This window comes from Medicago truncatula, chromosome 7, assembly GCF_003473485.1.
Source record: "Medicago truncatula cultivar Jemalong A17 chromosome 7, MtrunA17r5.0-ANR, whole genome shotgun sequence".
Lineage (NCBI taxonomy): Eukaryota > Viridiplantae > Streptophyta > Magnoliopsida > Fabales > Fabaceae > Medicago > Medicago truncatula.
This window is the reverse complement of record NC_053048.1, coordinates 11,026,462-11,049,174: the sequence shown is the minus strand read 5'-3', so window position 1 is coordinate 11,049,174 and position 22,713 is coordinate 11,026,462. Positions and strand designations below refer to the sequence as shown.

Here is a 22,713-nt window from a genome sequence, read left to right as displayed (position 1 = left end):
TATTGTATTGAAAAATAGTTAAAAGTGATTAACTTTAACCGTGTTTTTTTTTTTTTTTTTTTGTGGTTTCTGATGTTTGAATTTCAAACCTTACATGTATTATATATTATCTTTAACAATAGAGTTAAGATTATGAAGACTTTAACTGTAACATTTACACGAAGACTTAACTGTATTATTTAATATGAGATGGAGGGAGAATTAATTAAGAAAGTTTCGAGAATTTTCCAATATGGGTACATTTTCTTTGACAATTTCGGTACTAATAGTTTGGTCGTACAAACTAAATTAATTGGTCAAAGTCACGTCACGCGCATTTCATCTTTTATATACAGTTTTCCCAAATTTGCATTCTCCATTTTAGCATCTTTCTCTTTTACATCTTTACTTGAAATTCTTATCTTTTTCTTCTTAACTTTAAGATTTTTTTTTTGAATAAACCTTTACTTTAAATTCTTATATGATGCAAAAAAATTAATTTGGCTGCTTTTTTCTTTTTACTCAATTTATTTGATTGCTACAACTACATCTATATATATACGTGCATGCCTTAGAAATTTTTTATATCATTAAAATAAAGTTGTATGTTATTTGTGATGTTATGGACAAGGTAAGCCAATATGAGCGTGTGTTCAACCGTTTTGATGAAAATGGAGATGGTAAGATATCGCCGGCTGAGCTGCGACAATGTGTTGAGGCGATCGGTGATGAGAAGTTATCGGCAGAGGATGTAGAGGCAGCCGTGGCAGTTTTGGACTCGGATGGTGATGGATTGTTGGGGTTTGATGATTTTGTGAAGTTTGTGGAGGGTGCAAAAGAGGAAGAAAAAGTGAATGACTTAAAAGAGGCTTTTAAGTTGTATGAGATGGATGGAAGTGGTTGCATAACACCTAGGAGTCTTAAAAGAATGCTTAGTAGGTTAGGTGATTCTAGAAGTATAGATGAGTGTCAACTTATGATTTCTAAGTTTGATCTTGATGGGGATGGGAAAATCAGTTTTGATGAATTTAAGGTGATGATGTTGTAATTATGTGTTTGTTCCTATTCTTTGAATTATTGATACACTTTTTTCTTCTATAGAGAAGTTTATTGATTCAATTTGTTCTTTATTTGCATTCTTATGGGCACAAAGTAGGTGAGAAATTTACAATTGGCAACACATATACAAAGGACCAATAGTTAAAATACATTTGAATTACTAACATTGAGTCGGCTTTTAATTGCAGAAGTTTATATTCATTCGACATCATTCTTGACAAAATTTAGAGAAAAAAACAAATGTATTAGAGATATATATTAGATACTAGTTTGTAGTAATATATATACTTGTAATAACCCCATTAGTGGGATAACTTCATCATTTATAATATTCACTTTTATCATCAATACAAATATTATTTGAGTTTTCTCTCATTCTTTCCTTAGATATCATGTTTACTAACAAAATGTAACTCAAAACTCAGATAATAATAATTATTTTTTTAAAAGGCCCAAAGCGTAACATATATTAACAAATTTCTCTTCAAAATTTTAACTTTCTTTTAAGAAGCTAAAGATGAAATATATTAATATTGAAAATCGCCCTATCTAGCACAAGGCGTATCAAATTTATGCACAAGTTACAAAGTGTTCAAAACCGAAGCAAAAAAGAATAGAGGAAAGAACGAGACAAGATTTACATGGTCAAACTCATGCACGACAAATGATCAAGCCACAAACTGTGATAATTAAAAGCTTAAATGACATTTCCTTTTTTTAACCATTCAAAGTAAAGTAACTTAAGTTTGTCTAACAATATGTGCATATGATCAACCTTAAAGTGTGTTTGGATGAGGTAATTTGAAAATTTTAAAGAATTTAAAATTCTAGGCAATTTACCTCAAATTATTTGAATTCCCTCATATTACATTTCCTCAACATTACATTACATTCCCCCATCCAAACAATGGAATTCACCTCAAAGTATTTGAATTTCCTCATAACATTATATTCCCTCAAAACATTCCCCCGTCCAAACACATTCTTAGGATTAAAGATCATATTATTTCTTTCTTTCTAAATTTTTCAAATAGCTCTAAATAATTTATAGATTGCGGGTACAAAGTCTTGAGGTTTGTGAAAGAGATCATCACTGTAAATTCAACATGAAAAAACCCATCACAATTCACAACCTCGCACACAACACTCTCTCTATTTCTTTCTATTAGCACAATGAACACCACACGAAGCTCGATTCTAGTGACAAACTTCGAACGAGATGGAGATCCAAATTAAGTTGAATCACAACACGATTATGCTTCCTACTAAAGGATGATTGTGAGGATTAACTTGTCTGCTTTGATTAAAAAAAAGATCTTGCTAATCAGTGTCCTCAAGACAATGGTTAAGGAAACTATAAATAGAAAATTTGTCTTGAAAATAGAAGTTTTGACTAAGGTGCAAAAGAACAACCTTTGTTATTATCCAACATATGAAAATATACACATCACTCGTTCCCTAGTGAGTATACATACCTAAGGTATTGAAATATTATTCTCATTTTTTTTCCTAAATTGACACCGGAGAGAATCAAACTTGAGACCTCAGGGAGGAGCACGCTCCAAGATCCCAAGCCAATACCAACGGGCCAAACCCAAGTGGGTTGAAATATTATTCTCATTAATGTTTGTATAACAAAAAAAATTCCTGATCACTAATCTCAGATACAAATTTCCAATACATAGCTATGATAACAACACTGGCAGCATAATAGAGTTATCAAGTTTCAATAGGGATGATTGATGTTTTTCTGCAAAATTCTTTTATAGGTAGTTTATAATAGGGATGAAAGAAACATAAGTTTGATACACCTTCAAGATTGGTGTAGTATGTTGCGACGATTCTCTAGTGTTACCAATCTACTAAAATTCAGCTTTATTAATTGTACAAAATTTTAGAATAGAATCCCAATTCAATTAATAGGCTGTTTGGAACAGCATTTAAAGGCCATTTCTCACGGCCCGAGACAACTTTGAAATGAAAATATAGAAGCTACAAAAGACAGCTTCACACAAAACGTGGTTTTGTTGCCTTTCTACCGCTTCAACAAACACACCATAAGACTGAGACTAGATATGTAATATAATTAAGAAAAATGCTATATCTCCCGAACGATGTGCTAGCAAAGCCTTCACAAATTAAAATATAAGTGCAATCTTTGTTTCTCTCTCATCCTGATATTTCTCTCTCCTCCGTGTATTCCGCCAAGGTCATGTCTTAATTGGTTAACTGCTCTATCGAGGGATGATTTCGGGACAAAATCCTTCGCTGTATATAGCACATCTCTATTATTAATAGCAAGTTAATTCAATACATCAAATCATAACTCATGAAGTCCTCTAAGCTGCGAACAGCTATATACTTTACATCTTTACCATTTCCTGGCTATCACTTTACCACTACGACAAACATCCACGCAAAACTAATTAAGCAAAATCGTTTATGGACCGCCAAATATACTTCTAAGGACCGGTGTGTTGGAATAAAATGTGTTTTACAATAAACTTTAATGAGTTTTGATGATAACAAGGTATTAAAAATTGTCAATTGGTTATTGCTAATAATTGTTCAAGTGTATAAGACCATATACAAAGTCATTCAATTTCAATAGGTGTTGGAAGAACAATGGAGAGCAAAAGAATCCAAAGCATCTGAAGAAAATTGCGTCTGAAGCCAAGAAGTGCTTCTGAAGTAACAAAGTGCCTCTGAAGAAATGACGTCATCAGAAGCAGAAGTTCATCAGAAGCAGAAGACCATCAGAAGCACGATTTCATCAGAAGCTATATCATCACCAGAAGCTTCAATTGATCAATTAATTTAAACTGAAGATTCAAAGGAGCTGTTTTTCGTTTCAACCTCGTCTAAGAAAACGAAGAATTGAAAGGGAGGTATCAACGGTCATTTGAAAAACACTGAGTATTTGTCATTCGTTATCAGAGTTGACAAAGTACAAGTGTACAACCACTACCTCCACTACTCTGTTTTTGTCTACGCTACAAGACAAGACAACAGCTCTGCCTGCAGAAATGTTCCTTCAAGATGGGAATGAATTTGAAGTTGATTCTTCAAAGGACTACACCCAAATCAGGCAAAAGATTACTGGTGGATGATCAAAGGAACTCAACGACTCTTTAGACGTGCTACAAATCTCAACGTCTCTTTCACACCTCTATATAAAGGAGTGAAGACTTGAAGATTGGCAATAGAGATCAACACAAGTTAAAAGCGCCAAAAACTCTGCCAAATTTGATTCTACAAAGCACTTTGAATTTCTGCACTGATTTGATACATCTTAGAAATTCACAAGTCTAGAGTCTTTATTGCATTGTAGTGTGAACACCACTGATTGTATATCAAGTGTTCAAGTCAAACATTTTCTCTATATTTTTGTTTGAACAGAAGCCTCTTGCCTGCGTGCTTGAGCATTAGAAGACTCTTGCTTTAGTGCTTGAGCATTGGAAGTCTCTTGCCTGCGTGCTTGAGCATTTTGAGAAGTCTCATACTTAGAGAGTATTGAGCATTTGTAATCTTTGTGATTATTAGTGAAATCTCCTTGGAAGTGCAAGGGGGACTGGACTACTTCTGATTTGTGGAAGGAACCAGGATAATTGCTTGTGTCTTTCTTTCTTTTCTCTGCTCTGTTCTTTTCCGCTGCATATCTGATTCTGATCATCACATCAGAAGCATTCCTAAACTGCTTCTGAAGTATTATCAGAAGAAGAATTTTTTTTTAGAGAAAAAGAAAACACAATTCAACCCCCCCTTCTTGTGTTTTTTCTCACCTTCAATTGGTATCAGAGCTTGCTCTGTTATCAAAGCACTTAACCGTGTGACAGATCAAGATCCGAGAAAAACATGTCTACTGAAGATGAATCCACTACATCTACAAAATACAATAGTGTCAAACATGACTATGATACTGCTGACAGGAAATCAGATTCTGGAAAAGCTCCAAAGTTCAATGGAGATCCAGAAGAGTTTTCATGGTGGAAAACCAACATGTACAACTACATCATGGGATTGGATGAAGAGCTATGGGACATTCTTGAAGATGGAGTTGATGATTTGGATTTGGATGAAGAAGGAGCTGCTATTGACAGAAGGATACACACTCCTGCTCAGAAGAAAACATACAAAAAACATCACAAGATCAGAGGGATCATTGTTGCTTCCATACCTCGCACTGAATATATGAAGATGAATGATAAATCCACTGCTAAGGCAATGTTTGTATCACTCTGTGCTAACTACGAAGGTAGCAAGAAGGTTAGAGAAGCAAAGGCACTAATGCTAGTTCATCAGTATGAGCTATTCAAGATGAAGGATGATGAGAGTATAGAGGAGATGTACTCAAGATTTCAAACTTTAGTATCTGGACTGCAAATAATGAATTACAAACACGGAACAAAAAGAATTATCACATGAACAAAAAAATGAGCTAAGGAGAAGTTGAATCGCCACACACTTATGTTTAAACATATGAACCAGTACATTAATATCAATTACAATTACAAAGGTGCTGAATTGTTTCTTATAAATATACTTCCATATACTAGTGACGGTATGATTGCGACACAATTAATCAAGGAAATCACATTTGTATATAAAATATGGTTGATGAACGACCAATCTGAGATACCACGAACGGAGACCAGATAGTAGGTGGTCCAACGAATCATCGGCTTTGATACCATAATTAAAACCAACCTAAAAATTATGTAGCCAATCAGTATTAATTGTATGAAATACTCATCTAGGGACTAGCTTCATGATCCTTAAGTTGCTTGCCATAAGAGAGACTTTCAGAGTCCCATACAATACGACTATAACCTCCAAGAAAATAGTTTGATTTAGATAGGCCTCATTCATACTATCAATCCAATCTTGAGCAGCTACGGCATCAGCTGTGGCAAATCATCTCCAATGTGAAAAATTTACAAAGTAAAAACCTGTTTGTTTCGTCAAAGATTACATCCATAGAATGCAGCTTTAGGAAATAGAAATAACACACTTCCATTAATGGATTGTTAAACCTAGTCTATTTTGATTGACCTGAAGAACAGACAAATTAAAGAATCGGCCATATTGATCCCAATAAATACCAATCTTATCCCCTTGCTTTAAGAAAAGTGCATGGACCTAGTGTCAATATCCCATATTTTAGCTTGAGTTCCTATCTTCGCAGCACCCAACCCATGCAACACTATGTGGCCCTAAAATCTCTCCTGTCTTGCTGGAGAAGTTGCATGTAATTAATCAAGGAAATTACTGTCGATATATTCTCCATAGATGGAGACTGCAAACCAAGATTTAGCAGAGGTTAAAAGAACGGTAAACAAGAAATCAAATTAATGAATGGATGCAACACATGAATGAATAAAGAAACAGATTGTTGAAAGATCATAGCTGTAGTCATGATATCTACGTCTGAATTTGAATGAGCGGATCAATCTATTCTAATAATATATATAGTGTGATCGAGACGAGCGGGGTTTTGGGTATTTTATAGCACGATGGTATATTAGGTTTTTTTTTTTATTTAGTCATATTTTTGTTTTATTTGTTTTCTTTATATTCTAAAAGTTTTCAAAAGATTTGTTTCTATTTTATTTTTAGGCATATATTTGGTAAAGAAAATTATCAAAAGGATTTGTTTTTATTTTATTTGATATCAAAAATAAAATAAAATTACCAAAATGATTTGTTTATATTTTATTTTGTTATATAAAAAAGATTTATGTTATTTTAATTAGTTTTAATTTCTCAATCATATTTTAAGTCAAACATTTCCAAAATGCTATAAATATTTGCTTTTATTTTTTGATTTTTTTAAGTCAATATTCTAAAATTTCATAAAATACAAATAATTTTAATTTGTTTTGTTTATATTATATTTTATTATTGAAGAAAAAAACCCCAAAAAGATTTTATTTTATAATTTCTGGATCCGTCCCTGGCTACATGATATTTTTTTGTTGTGTACTCTACGTTATATCAACAAAACTTTTGTGCTACGCATCCATACAATTGTTATCCGAGCGCATACCCTCAAATTGTGGCGAGTTATTCTAGCCTTTACCATCTGATGTGGGATGATCGGTCTAACTTCTAGTGGTGGAGTTGTAACGCCCTCTTTGAATTATTTAATTATTTAATTATTTAGTCTAGAAGTTATTAAGATGAGTTAATATTATATTTATATGATATATGTGTGATTTAAGAGGTTTATATGATTGAGGTGATTTTATGAGGAGTTGTGACTTATTTTATTGTTTAATAAAATAAAATTTGAAAATAAAATAATTATTGAGTTTACGGGTTGTTTTGAGATTTTAGAGAGTTTTGGGGGAGAAAGAGAAATAAGATAAGATAGATGGAGGAGATATAAATAGGAAAGACCTAGTTAGAAAAACATAACGTGCGTACGATCAGTTTTGGAGAAAAGGGAGAAAAAGCCAAGAGAAGAGCAAGAGACCTAGAGTGCTGCGATTTTGAGTATTAAGGTAAGGGTGAGACTAACTTTACAATTCTATTAAGTCTGTGATTTAATGGTTAGATTTAACATGATATAGGATGAGTTTTAGAGAAATTGAAAACTAGGTAAATATTGTAGAATTATTGATTAAACGGTGGAAACTTGTTAGATTGATGTAGAAACTGTTCCTAGACCTTAGATAATATGTAGGATGAATTCTGGAATCAATGTTAGGCTTAAAACCATGAGAAATAGTGAATTTTCGTGAAAACTGCACTTCTGCCCGTGCCAACATTCATCGCTCGCCCTCGCGAATGATGATCCTCGCCTCGCGAGTGATGAAGTTCATCGCTCGCCTCACGAGCAATTTTTCCCTCGCCTTGCAAGTTGCACCTCGCAGCTCGCCATAACGAACATATGAACTCGCCATAGTGAACAGATGAACTCGCCATAGCGAGCTAACCAGTTACAGAATGCCTTGTTTAGGTTAAATGCGATCCTTGTCGCACGAGTTAATGTGAGTTGACCTTAGAGGTTAGAAACTAAGTTGTTTATCTTGTTGTTGTTGTTTCAGTAAGCCTGAATTAATATGATCTAATGTTGTTGTTAATGGTATATAATTGTATATACATTATATGAATTATGTTGATATTTGAGATGTTGTTGATTTGCATTCGATATTGTTATATCATGATGATTTGCATACTGCCTATGTTGATGTTTGTTATTTAACTAAGCTGCATGAGTCGGTCTAAGTTGATGATGATGATGTTCCAAGTTATTGGACTTATAAGAGGTTGTTGTTTATAAGAAGTTAAGTTGTTGTGTTCATGCATTAGCATTCATTGTTGGGTTCTTGATGCCTTGGAGCCTTACTCACCACGCTGGGGGCTTGATGCCCTAGAGCTTTAGCTCAATTATGTTGGGGGCTTGATGCCCTGGAAGTATATTAATACTTATTACATTGAGGGCTTGATGCCCTGGATTGGTACCACATGCATATAAGAGGTCTAAGTTGCATAGTCGCATTTGTCGAGTCAAAGATGATAAGTTGTCAAGTTGTTGAAGTTGTGATTCTTTATATGAATTATTAATGAAGTGATTAATGATATATTATTATCTATGATGAATATTATGATGTTTTCATGTTGTTAAATATAATTGTTGAATTATATGTTTAATATTATTGTTTTGTAAAATCTCACCTCTTCTGCTTGAAAATGTTACTCTTCGTATGAGTAACTTGCAGGTGATCAAGTTTAAGTAGCTGGTGTTGCTGTCGTGACTTGCTATCCCTCACTGAGTCCTTAGGTTGCTTTGATACGTAACTGATGAGATCTTTTGTGGCTATTTCTTATTCCTTTACGTATATGTTTTATGAATTTTAAATGATTAAGTTGTTGAACTAATTTATGAGATGTTTTGATGAGGTCTGCGTGTCAAGACTATTTATGATGAAGTATTTAATCCACTGCTAATATGTTGATGATTTATGTTGAAGGATAATTAGTTAATTATCTCATTTATGACTTTTAGAAGTGTAGCATTTCGTTTATGTGTTGAATATTCTGATAATTATGTTTAAAATTTTTAAGTTGGGAAAACGGAAATCAAGGAGAAATGCATTATCAAGGTTTTTTTTTTTTAATTCCACAACGAGAGGTGTCAAATCTAGAGGAAATTTTCATGAAAGTGTGGCAAGACAACATCGATGCGTTAGTTAAAATTCTAGAAGCCGTCAAAGGGAACAATGGATCTATTATCAAGAACCTTGCACCAAAGCAACACAACGACTAACTTGGCTAGAGGTGCATTTTCAGGTAATATACTTGCACAACCCCACTAATGAGTTTCAACGCTATTGAGTTTAGAACTAGAACGATCCCCACAACAGTGAGTTCTACGAGCACAGAGAAGTTGAAAATGAGTGTCAATTTGAGAAAAGGGAATAAACAATGGCTTGTAATCAGTTTTTTGTTGTAAGTTTTGAGTTCTAAGTATAAAAAGGCTCGCATCTCAGAATTTGTGCTTGTTGAGTTTGCTGAACTTGGGCTTGTTGGATTTGAACTTAACCCATACTTATGGCTTAACTTTTAAAAAGTTGTGATTTTGTCTTCCTAACATAAAAAATAACAATTTTATCCCATAACTTTACAAAACATTTTTAAACTACTAAGAATACACCACGTGTCCAAAATAGGGTGCCAAAATTGCAACTCTTTGTAAGGATAAGGGGTTAAAAAAGCATATTTTCATAAAGATAGAAGGACAAAAGAACATATTTTCCTAAAGGTATTGTGTAAAAAACAGATTTCCGTAAATATAAAGGGCAAAATTGTTATTTTTTAAGGGTCAAAATTGTAACATTTTTAAAGTGAAGGGGTAAAATATGCACTTAAACCTTTTTTTAAATGGGAAGAACATGTCATTTAAAAGAGTTAAAACTGAAACGGTGTCATAATTAGATCTTCCCAATTTCCATGATTCAATAATTAGCTTTCTTGGAACATATTCATTCATTGTTTTTTAGTATGCTAAAAATGGTTCATTGTAAAAAATGGTTCGAACTCTAGACACTCTACTTCTCCACAATTAAATTGTGTGAGCTCTAGTCATTAGGCATTTGACCAAAAAAAAATGGTTCATTGAAAGACTGGCTTTATGGTGGCATTGCGATCAAGAATCAGTCATTGCGTCTTGCTATTGTTTCTTAAATTGGAACCAAAGGCTTGAGATTTGTTTTTATGTGGCCATTGCTTTTGTGAGAGTTAACTTAAAATCAAGATCTGCAGGAATCGTGACACGATTGTTGGGCAACGTGGCACGATTGGAGGTTTCAGTTTTGAGGCAAGGTACTGGAAAAATCGTGGCACGATGGGATCGCATCGTGGCACGATGGTGCGCTGGCAACGAATAACAGAAATGTATTTTTGGGTGCAGATTTGTTCCAAATTTTAAGCGAAACTTTTACTATAAATATAGACCTTATATCAGAGCAAACTTTGAGATAGAGGGGGCTGAAACAAGGGTTTAGAAAGGCAACAACAAAACCAGGGTTTGTATAGAGTTTGTCTCTTCGGAACAAACACTAGGGTTTGTGGGTTGATTCACCTTGGGAAACACTATTAGGATTGAGTCTCTTGGTTACAGGAAGAGGCTGGGACTTTGGGTAGAATTAGGCGGGAGACTTACTCTTGTAACCCATTGATTTCTCTTTGTAACGAAACTCATCATATAGTGGATTGGAGGGCTGCTATCTCCCCGAGACTAGGTCAATTTGGACCGAACTGAGTCAACAAACTCTTTTGTGTTCTTCTCTTCTTTGTGTTCTTCTCGCCGTTGTTTTCTACTTTTTGACTTGTATTTATAACTTTCATACACTTTGTTTGGTTGCTTGATTATCCCTTGCTCCACACATCAAGTTGTTATTGGTGTGATTTTCATCGAATTCACAACAATTGGCGCCCACCGTGGGGCAAGGGTCAAAGGATAATTAAGTACCATGGGTTCAAAGTGGGATATTGAGAAGTTTACCGGATATAACAATTTTGGGTTATGGAAGGTAAAGATGGAAGCGGTGTTAATACAGCAAAAGTGTGAGAAAGCTTTGAAGGGTGAAGGTTCGTTACCGGTCACCATGTCACAAGCGGAGAAGACCGAGATGGTGGACAAGGCCAGGAGTGCCATTATCTTGTGCCTCGGGGATAAAGTTTTGAGAGAAGTAGCAAATGAATAAACCGCGGCATCGATGTGGGCAAAGTTGGAATCTTTGTATATGACAAAGTCTTTGGCTCATCGGCAATTCCTAAAACAACAACTCTACTCATTCAGGATGGTAGAGTCAAAGGCCATCATGGAGCAACTTACGGAGTTCAACAAAATCCTTGATGACTTGGAGAATATTGAGGTGCAACTTGAGGATGAGGATAAAGTTATACACTTATTGTGTGCTCTACCGAAATCTTTTGAATCGTTCAAAGATATCATGCTCTATGGCAAGGAAGGCACTGTTACCTTGGAAGAAGTTCAAGCGGCTTTGAGAACCAAGGAGTTGACCAAGTCCAAGGACTTGACTCATGAACACGGTGAAGGCCTAAGTGTCTCAAGAGGGAATGGTGGAGGTAGAGGTAACCGGAGAAAGAGTGGAAACAAGGCAAGGTTTGAATGCTTTAACTGTCACAAGATGGGTGTTATCATGGTTTTTGGGTGCCAAGCCATTAATTGGACTTGAACCTTTCGACCGTTGATATCTCTCTTTTTTCTTGGGAAGGGTAAAAGGAGAAAAACCCTTAAAAAGTTCTAGATTCGGGGGTCGTTTTCACTACGGGAAGGTGTTAGGCACCCGGAGCGATTATGGTATTCCATAAGAACCGTTCTCCTAAGTTTATTTTTACGCTTTAGTTTTATTGCTTATTTGTAAAAAAATGAAGGTGTGATTAGTTAAGAATGGGGGTGAGAAGAAGTAGAATTTGATTTTATTTCGGCTTGGAGGGGTTAAAGTCCCTTGCCTACGTACCGTTTTACGGGATCAAAACCGATCGTAGTTCATTCTCAAAAAATAGTTTTTGTTTTTTTGTTGGTTGATTTTAAGTTTGAAAAGAGATTTTGAAGAATAGAGATGAGAGGCCTCAAGGGCATGAGATTTGGAAAAAAGTGAGGTGGAATTAGCTTTTTCAAAATAAAGTCCAAGTATAGTTAAAATTTATTAGAAATTTTACTTAAGAAAGTAAAAGGGAAATAAGGAGTTTTGACTCCTATTTTATTTTCAAAAAGGTTTTCAAGTGAGGTTATTTGCATGTTTTGGAAAAAGTTGGATTTTTCTGTAAGTGTTCAAACCTAAGCATTCATCTAACCATGCAACCTTAGCCATACATCTACACATGCAATCCTAGGCATACATCTAGGGTGAGTGTGTGCGTGCCGGTGCGTCATAGTGTCCGTAGTCCATATTACAAAAATTGCCTAAATACATTCTATGGCCCCTTTGCCAAGCTACAAACCAATGATAACAAATTACATCACCAAATGAATTAAAACTTGCAAAAAATAAATGCTAAGCTAAAGAAAGTGGAGGAGGTAGTGAAATGCTATGAAATGTATGACACATGAGATGAAATGGTTAGTAATCACAAAGCACAAAATAGTAGAAAATAAACAAAAAGAAATTGCATAGGAAAAGCAAAAGAAAGTTATAAAGTGGTAATAAACCTAAAAAATTTGATATGATACTTAAAGGTACTTGTAACACATAATCATCACATCATAGCAATTTTGAAAGAGATTTTGTTTCAAGCCATGACATGAAATTAATGGAGACACATGCAAGTAAAGTATCACACCAAATTCATAGAGAAATTTGACACTTTATTCTTTAAAACAAACACTTGTTGCTTGTAAAACAAGAAATCCATAAAATCATATTCAAAAACGGCAAAAAGAAGCACATGTCCAGAGGCATATTCATCACAAGATAGGGTATCATTTATTCATAACACATATCAAAGTATCAAGAACCAAAACATAGCAAAAAATATACCAAAAGTGTAAAAACACATGGAAATTAGTTCATGCCATTTTAACATTTTTTACATGCAAGAAAACACCATAAAAATGCCAAAAATATACCAAAAAAACAACTAGGATTTTTAGGAGTTTTTATAAAAAAATGTAGGCAAGTAACATGTTCAGATAGCAAGAAAGGCAGTGCAAATAGCAAGAAAAAACAAAAAAACGTAAAAGAAAACTCAAGCCCAAACCAAAACCCAATACAGACTGGGCCTGGATCATCCAAAGGCCTCAGAGGCGTTGGATTGATCCAGATTCAGATCTGACGGTTCAAAACACACAGCGCATGGTAACGTAGATCAAGCATATGGTAACAACGCATCACAACCATTCAAAGGAGAAAACCCTAGATCCTACGGTTCAAGATGAAAACGAAATAAACCGGACCGGTTCAAGCGTCTATATAAGGACGTGGACACCGGTCCAGTCCATTTCTTTCATCTCTTTCTCTCTCTAAGCTTCCCTCTCCTCTCGCCTCTCTCTAGAACCTCACCGCCGGTGAGGATGAAGCCACGGCGGAGACCTTGAAGGTCCGCCGGAAACTTCATCTTCTCCGGCGAGACTATGAACTTCCGGTGACCTGAAATTTCCAGAACTCAAAGATTTTTGCATCTTTTGATTCGTCCTTTAACCCTAAACACGAATCCAGCAATTATTTTCTCAAACACAGCTTGATACGATGTAGATCTGAAAATTTCGTACGGTTTTGAAATTGATTTTCTTTGATCTTTTTTGAAAGAAAAGGTTTAGATCTTTACGGATCTACATCGTTTCGTCGTTTACTACTTCTCTGGTGCTTGTTCTTGTTTTCCAAAACTTAGATCCTTATGGATCTAGGTTTCGTGTTTACGGTTATGGTTTTCTTTGAATTCTGGAAATTTTTAGATATGCTTGCTCGCGTGATTTTTTACAGGTTTAACCGTGATATTACTTTTGAAAAGAGATTCTGAGTTTTACCTGAAGTTTTTGATTGGAGATTTTGTGAGATTCTTCGGAAAACTTGATTCTGTTCTTGCTGGTTTTTGATTCTTTTGCTTGTTCTTTGGACCGAAAATAAATCGGTGATTCACCGGTTATGTTTCTTCATCTTCTTCGCCGGTTTAGAACCTTGCTTCTTTCTCTCTTCTTCTTTCTCTGTGATCAACGCTTGAGCTTGCTTCAATGCGAGCTCGCGTTTGGAATTGCAGAGAAACGATCAATTCAATGATGAAGATTCCACAGAATCTCTGAGAATTGATCCAAAAATTGTTGATTCTGATGAATTTTGATTTCTGGAAAACGGTTAGGGTTTTTGTTCTTGGTGTTCTTGAGAAAATCTGAGAAATATTCTGTTTCTGATCTAACTGAATAGAGAGAGAGAATCTGATTGTGTTTATGAGTTGGCGTGTGATTAATGGGTCTGTGTGGCACTGTACACCTTTTATAGCTTGACATGTGTGCTTCTGAACAAATGAGAAAGTGACACCTGGACCTGGAGAAAAAAAATGACACGGCCTTGGCAAACTTGGCTTCTGGACCTTTCTGCAAAAACAAAGAATTTGGGGACTAAACTGCAAAATTAATTAAAAAAAGCTTGAAATGAAATTTAAAAAATAGTTTGGACAAAATGCAATTTTGGGACCTCAATTGAGGGACCAAAATGCAATTAAAAATAAAATTGAGTAAAAAACGTAATTTGACCAAACGTAAAGCGAAACAAAAAAATAAAACTAACAAAATGGACTAAAACGAACCAATGGCCTAAATGAGGTACTTCAAAGTAACCTCTCTATGCCAAAATTTTGTGTGAAATGACCAAAATGCCCCTAGGGCTAAAAATGACCTAAACAGATTCAAATTGACTTGACACTGACTCAGATGCAAGTTTGAAATGAATTTAACAAGATTTATTGATAAAATGTTAAAAACAATCTGAAAAAGACTCAGAGACAGTCACAAGGATGAAAATGGGTCCCACTGCAGGAAATGACCAAAATACCCTTCTGTATGACTTTTTGCAAATTTTGAAATAAACTGTAAAAAAAAAGCAAAGTAATGATTCAGAGACACTTTTGAGTGACTTACAAGACAAGTAAAGACATTTCGAAAGGTTTTATGCAAGAAAAACATAGGTAAAATTGTGATTGAAAATACTGCGAGGCAGAGGCAATTTGAACTGTGCAGTTGAAATTTGATAATTGACAAAGTTTGAAATGAAATTGGGCCCAGTATTTTTAGGTCCAAAAACAGGGTATAACAATGGGTCACTTCAAGAAGGATTGTTCGGAGATTAATGGTAACTCCGCACAATTTATCTCTGAGGGTTATGAGGATGCGGGTGCTCTGATGGTGTGGTGTTGTTTGGAGGATGAAGAAGGTGATGTGTCTCACCTTGGGATTGATGCCTAGTGGAGCGGTGGTCGTCTGGAGAGACGTTAAACACTCAACATCAGCCTGGAGAGGCGGTGGTAAGAATACTCATGATCTACCTGTTGAGGTGGAGTTTCAAGGTTGAAGACATAGTGGGATGTACGCATTTGCTAGTTGAGGTAGAGTACGCTCAGCGTGAGGTGGAGTTGAACACACCGGTAATGGTACGGCAATGAAAGACCTTGGGTGCTATGCTCTATGGTGAGCAAGGGATTTCTTCATGAAGTTGAAGAATGTATAGCACGGCTTGCGAGATTACTCTAAAAGAATGCCAAGGGTGATTGGATGCAAGGGGATCTTCAAGGAAGCGGGAGATGTTCTGCGTTGAAGATGTTATGGTGAATGCTTGTGGGACTACCTAAAACTCCTAGTGTAGTTGGACTGCAAGGACCTTCGAGAAGGCGGAAGACATTCCGATGGTTGAAGGGCTTGAGGTATATACTTGTGGATTACTCTAAAAGCCAAGGGTGATTGGGTACAAGTAGATCTTCAAGGAAAGCGGGAGATGTCTCGTATTGAAGAGGTTATGGTATAGTCTTGTAGAACTACTTGAAATTCCTAGCGTAGTTGGACTACAAGCATCTTTGAGAAGGCTATGGCTGAAGAGGTTAAGAGGTGTAAACTTGTGGAGCTACTTGGAGTAGTGGGAAGCAAGGGAAAGAGCAGCAAGGAGGTTGATGATTGGAATCATCACTGATTTGAAGTCAAGGTGGAGAATTGTGAGAGTTAACTTAAAATCAAGATCTGCAGGAATTGTGACACGATTGCTAGGCAACGTGGCACGATTGGAGGTTTCAGTTTTGAGGCAAGGTACTGGAAAAATCGTGGCACGATGGGATCGCATCGTGGCACGATGGTGCGCTGGCAGCGAATAACATAAACGTATTTTTGGGTGCAGATTTGTTCCAAATTTTAAGCGAAACTTTTACTATAAATATAGAACTTGTATCAGAGCAAACTTTGAGATAGAGGGGGCTGAAACAAGGGTTTAGAAAGGCAACAACAAAACTAGGGTTTGTATAGAGTTTGTCTCTTCGGAACAAACACTAGGGTTTGTGGGTTGATTCACCTTGGAAAACACTATTAGGATTGAGTCTCTTGGTTATGGGAAGAGGCTTGGACTTTGGGTAGAATTAGGCGGGAGACTTATTCTTGTAACCCATTGATTTCTCTTTGTAACGAAACTCATCATATAGTGGATTGGAGGGCTGCTATCTCCCCGAGACTAGGTCAATTTGGACCGAACTGAGTCAACAAATTTTTTTGTGTTCTTCTCTTCTTTGTGTTCTTCTCGCCGTTGTTTTCTACTTTTTGACTTGTATTTATAACTTTCATACACTTTGTTTGGTTGCTTGATTATCCCTTGCTCCACACATCAAGTTGTTATTGGTGTGATTTTCATCGAATTCACATCAGCTTTGAATTACATGCACAATGTTATGATTTGTCTTGATGAATCCAAACTATGTGCATATAAATGTAAAGAGCAGGAACATCTTTTTGATGAACAATTTTGTGGTAAGGTAGGTAATTTTGGTATGACAAATTATTTTAGAGTGAAACTGAGGATTCTCATTCCTATTCAACTAACCCTGCGTATAAAGGTGAAGGAAGTGTTTGTCTTGGTGACAATATAGAGACTATTTTGATGTTAGAAAATAAGCTTAATAGCAGTTTTCGCCTTCTAACTTTCACAAAGTTACGATTTTGGCCTACTAGAAAAAAAAAACTATAAAACCGTCCCCTAAATTTCGCAACTGTAGCAGTTTTAACCCCAACTCTACAGCCATATTGTTGGCAATGGCATACTTCTTCTCGTTTTTATCTTAGTTTTATGCTTATAATGACAACCTTTAAGGCCAACTGCCTTTAAGGAAATCTTGTCTTAGGCCAAGTGCGAGGGAATTACTAAAAGAGAAATTGCCTTATATTTTTATGATTATTTTTATATTTTAGAAGTGTTCTAATATTTATGAATACCTTCCGAGCCTTTTGTCGAGGCAGTAGCAAAGTAACATGTGAATACTACGTTGCTTGAATAAGTGTTCAAAATTTCATGTTTTGATATATAACTAGGTAAAATAATAATATGTATATGTATAAAATTGATTTATATCATTAGAACTATTGCATTATTTCATAACAATGATGAGTTTTGCCTCAATCAAATATTCAACTATTTGATATATAACTAAGAGTTAACGTTAACTCTTAGTGTCACTGCTTGTGCCCATGTTTCCTGTTTGTTGGAGAATCCGTGTTCTTAAATTTGGATCAAGGTAGTTAAATGTCCAAAGATGAAATCGGTTGCGGTAGAATTCCACATGAAGTGCCACTGATGAGTTTGAATCAAGAGAAAAGATATTCAAAGGACAAGAGAAGGAGTTTCAGTCAAAAGAGGAGGAATTTAAATCCAAAAAGCAGCAATTTGAAAGCCAAGTTGAGGACAATCTCAAATTTGTCAAGGATCAAGGACAGTCTCAAAGTACTCCAGTTAAAAGAGAATCAGTTTGAAATGAAAATCAGTTTGCCAATGAAATCTTTAGCAAAGACACCAATTTGAAACACTTTATGTTCTTTGCCGATTATCAAGGAAATTACACTCCGGAGATGGAGACTGCAAACCAAGATTTAGCAAAGCTTAAAAGAGCATAAGACTGAGAAATAAAATTAAGGGTTAATAGGTCTTTACCCGTTTTACCCTTGGAATTTTTTTTTTGTCAGATTTCATCCTTGAATTTTTTGTTTTTGTTTTAGAATACCCCCCTAGGCATGTTGACTGTGCATTTTTGCTGATGTGGCATGATGCGTCATCTTTTTCTGATGACGTGGCGCGCTGACTGTATAATTATTTTTATTAAGTACATGAGACATTTGTATTTTTTTTTAAATAAAAATAAAAAAATATATTTTTCTTAAAAAAAATTTAAAAACGAAAAAAACTTCAAAAATTAATAAAAATACTGAAATTTTTTAAAAAAAATGGAAAAATTAATAATGATTAAAAAAATCAGGTAAAATAAAAAATAATGAAAAAAATCTGGAAATATTTAAAAAAATTGTGGAAAAGATTAATATATATTGAAATTTTCGAATTTTTTTTTTCCAAAATATCATATTTAAAAAAACTAAATTTTTGAAAAAAAATTATGGAAAAGATTTAAATAAAACTTCTTACTTTTGAAAAAAAAAATATGAATTTTTTCCAGAATTTTTTAATTTTACCGGAATCGAAAAATCTTGAAATTTGATTTTTTTCTAAATATATTAATTTTTAGAAAATTTCGATATATATTAATCTTTTCTAGTTTTTTATTAATTTTTCCTGAATTTTTTCATTATTTTTCTTTTTACCAGAGTTTTTAATCATTTTTTATTTTTATTAATTTTTCCAGATTTTTTAATTTTTTTTCGGTATTTTTTCATAAAATTTCCAGGATTTGTTTTAATTTTTTATTAGTTTTTAAAGATTTTTTTTCGTTCCTTCAAAAAAAAAAAGATTTTTTTCGTTTTTAATTTTTTTTAAGAACTTATTTTATTTTTATATAAAAAAAATCAACCTCAATTTTCACACATGTTACAACAAAGACTAAGGAGCTGTAAAGCCCCGATACTTCAAAATGGACGACGTACCGTATCCCCTGCGTATCCTGCACCGATACCTGCCCGATACTTCCCGATACGTATCGGGAGAGTATCCAAATATTAAATTTTATTTTTTAAGAAAATAATTTTCCGATACTTTCCGATACGCACGGATACTTGTGTTTTTTTTATATTATTTTGATTTCTATGCTTTTTTTTTTTGTAAAAAATAAGAAGAAAAAAAAACATAAGAATAAAAACATTATATTACTATAATATATATACATTTCCTTTATCTTTCTTTGGTGCCAGTATGACCCACACCATACCACATAAACAATTTCATCTTCCCCTTTTTAAAAAATGAGGGTTTCAACTTTTTCTTTCAAAATGGTTGCCTTCCACTTTGGATATAGTGCTTCTTTTTTTGATTGATATAGTATAACATTAACAATGTTCCTTTTTGATATAGTATAGCATTGATATAACACCGATGGTGCTCTTTTTGGTATTTTGTGTATGTAATTGACTAATCACCACTCTCTTAATCGTCAATATTATTTATATTTATGTTAATATGATACGAGTCTAGTTTCTTGTGTTTGTTAATATATTTGCATATTAAAAAAAATGTTATAATTATATTATACATTTAATTATATAATTTTTTTATTAACGTATCCCAGTCGTATCGTATCTTGATTTTTGAAATTTTCCCGTATCAACGTATCGGTGCAGTATCATATCCGTATCGTATCTCGTATCCAGGCTTCACAACTAAGGAGCACCGACGACAACTTGAGATTCAAGTTTAAACCCTAATGACATCCCAATGTTCTAATATATAATGTACGATTGCTTATTTTTAAATGGCAAATATTATTAAAAATGAGAACACGCAAGACGCAAAGAACTCGAGGAAGGAAAAATAAATACAACTGATGCTGTATATAGACGGAACACCTCCCAACCAAAATTCCAACCCTTTCTAAATAATGAGGCCAAAGTATACAAATGGAGAAGGAAACCAAATGCATACCCTTGCCTCACTATCCCCAAAGCAAGAAATTCAACACACCCAAAAACAATGACAGTACCACTGCCTGATTCAAGCCAAGCACTCCCAGGTAGCACATTACATAAGCTACCAACTACCTATCCCAACAATACAACATGGATACTCATCGATTAAACCAAACAACATTGCTAAGGTAAAAACTTTTTTTTGAACACAGCTAAGGTAAAAACTTAATCTCACAGTAAAACCCGTTACACCAGATAGAAACAAAGGTGAAATTATGGCGCGTTAGCTTTCAGATGTTTTATATGATGAGTGCTTGAGGACAACAGGAGCTTCCTCCGTTATTAGCTAATCAAAAAAAGAAGCATTGATATTACATTTGAGGCGACCACGTTGTGATTGCTGCCATCTAAACGGAGAAATACGTGTTTGTCAACATACGACGGTGTTCTTCAAAAAAACAAAAAAAAAACATAGGACGTTGTTCACTGTGAGTATTAAGCAGAATTCCCCTCCGACGCAACTCTTGTTTCCTACGGGTTTGTTGGGTTAGGATCCTCTCCATTTATGTGTTTCTTCATTTCTTCAATTTGCAGAGATAAAGACATATAAAATCTTGAAAAAAATAAAATATAATTAATGATGGTGGAACCCACTTAATAGTAGGACCCACCATCTATTTTTTGTGTCTATCTCTCTCCAACTTGCAAAACTCCATTTATTTATTTTGCCAAATGGAGAGGATCTTCACCCGGATTTGTTGGTCACCTCGAGATTATACACCTAATTCACGTGAAATCATTATTGTATTCATCCATTTCCTTAAAATAATAAATTAAATATCAACCGTTTTATTAAATTTTTATATTGAGTCTAATAATTATTAATCTCAAACGGGCTTATAAAGTTAGGGGTGCTTATCTTTATAATCTATGATTGATCACACCTTATCTTTTTTCAATACGGGACTTGAAACAAAGAAGAGTGGGACTTCCTTGCTGGAGAAATACACGTACATTGCATCTTCATCAGAGAAATTATTTTCTTTTTCAGTGGCTGTCGTTATTTTTCCTTATTTGTTCATTCTGTAAATAAGTTCGTTTTTTCTTTCTTTCCATGTTTGTACCATCGGTTAACTGAATTAAAATTCCAACTTCCAACCGTACGTAATTTAATAGCATTTCAATTCCTCCACCGTCGTGCTGGGTACGGTCCCTAAACACCATAAAGGCACACACACAGGTGGGGGATACGTAATCATGAGTGTGCCCCTCAAAAAAGATTTATCATGAATGTCTTTAATTACTTAAATGGGGATAACTTGACCCATTTAACATTAGAGTATATAATTGGTGTTTTATCTAAAAATATGTTTTTATATGTGTTTGACTTATATTTTTAAATAAAATGCTAACACATGTTAATGTACAAAATAGAAATTTTGTATTGAAAATTATGACTATTTATTTTTCAAAAAGTTGAATGTTTAATGTGAATTAATTTTTTTGAACTTAACAAAAAAACCACTGCGCCGCCGCTCCCCACATAATCGAAACCCCACAATCAAAACATGTCTCCCTCGATGTAGCCGTACACCGTTGGTGCGCTCGTTTTCGGCGACACCATCCCCCCTAAACCCCAACCGGGGTAGGTCACACAACCGTCGGTGTCGCTGCGGTTTGTCCAAACGCTTTCTTCTTGTTCGTTCCTGGCAAAAAGTAGCGTTGTTATCTTAAATTAGGTTCCTCGAACAGGTTTGGTTGACAGGCTCTTGGATTCGTTTGGGTTCTCCGAGTTAATCAAACATTGTTTCTGTTCCTTTATGTTCAGATTTGTTGTGGGTGTTATTATTCAAGATATGATAGGATGAGGATCTGGATCGGTCTTCTGCTGGTTACGCTTCTGTCGTTGTTGTTTCAAAGAGGATTGAATCTGTTGATTTGGATCGAGTTTCAAGTTTGAGATAGTTCTAACTTTGGGTTGTTTTTACGACTTTTGTGCTTGAAAGGGCAACGGCTTTGCAATATGGGTCTGTTCAGGATGATTCTTAGCCTTAACTCGTTGTGGTGTTTTCGTCGTAGCAAGTGGGTGGGTACATGGAGTTTCTAACGTGTTGGCGGACAATTTCATTTACCGGTTTTGATATCGAGGAACGTGCATTCCACTGATACGGAGAGGAACACTCATTCACCATTTTTTTTTTTTTTTTGCAATTTAGTTTCGTGCCCCAAGTTGGGTTCGCTGGATTGTATACGTGGTGGTTGAACCTGTTCGCTCCATTTTCTTTTCTTCCCTTTTGGTTATTTTGTTAATTACCCTTTAAGGTTGGTTCTAAAAAGAGTGTAGCTTTTCATTGGTTGTATTGCCCTTTAAGGGTTGTTATTGCACTTTTGTTTGATTTTTCATTGGGTCATGCTTATCTCCCCCAGTTGTTTGTACTCTTTTTGTATTTTATATATTTTCTTTTTCCTTAAAAAAAATGTAAATTAATTTTTTTCAATAAATATTTGTTGGGTCATGCTAACTTGTGTCTTTAGAGCACATGTTAAGAAACAAAAAAGTAAAAATATTCTCTCAAGTTTTGTACATTTAATTTATTACAAATTTAAAAATTAATTCA

At 34.6% G+C, this 22,713-nt stretch overlaps 1 protein-coding gene across 1 annotated transcript; it reads left to right on the top strand.

Annotated features, from left to right (window-relative positions):
- The first annotated feature begins 377 nt into the window (after positions 1–377).
- LOC120576863 (putative calcium-binding protein CML19) lies at positions 378–1,109 on the top strand. The gene has a single exon (XM_039827448.1). It carries the CDS (start codon positions 602–604, stop codon positions 1,025–1,027), a length of 426 nt encoding a protein of 141 aa, XP_039683382.1. The 5' UTR covers positions 378–601; the 3' UTR covers positions 1,028–1,109.
- Positions 1,110–22,713: the final 21,604 nt, after the last annotated feature.

What these genes read in the sequence shown, in the direction of transcription:
- LOC120576863 (XM_039827448.1), top strand. Translation starts at nt 602, where the DNA reads ATGGACAAGGTAAGCCAATATGAGCGTGTGTTCAACCGTTTTGATGAA.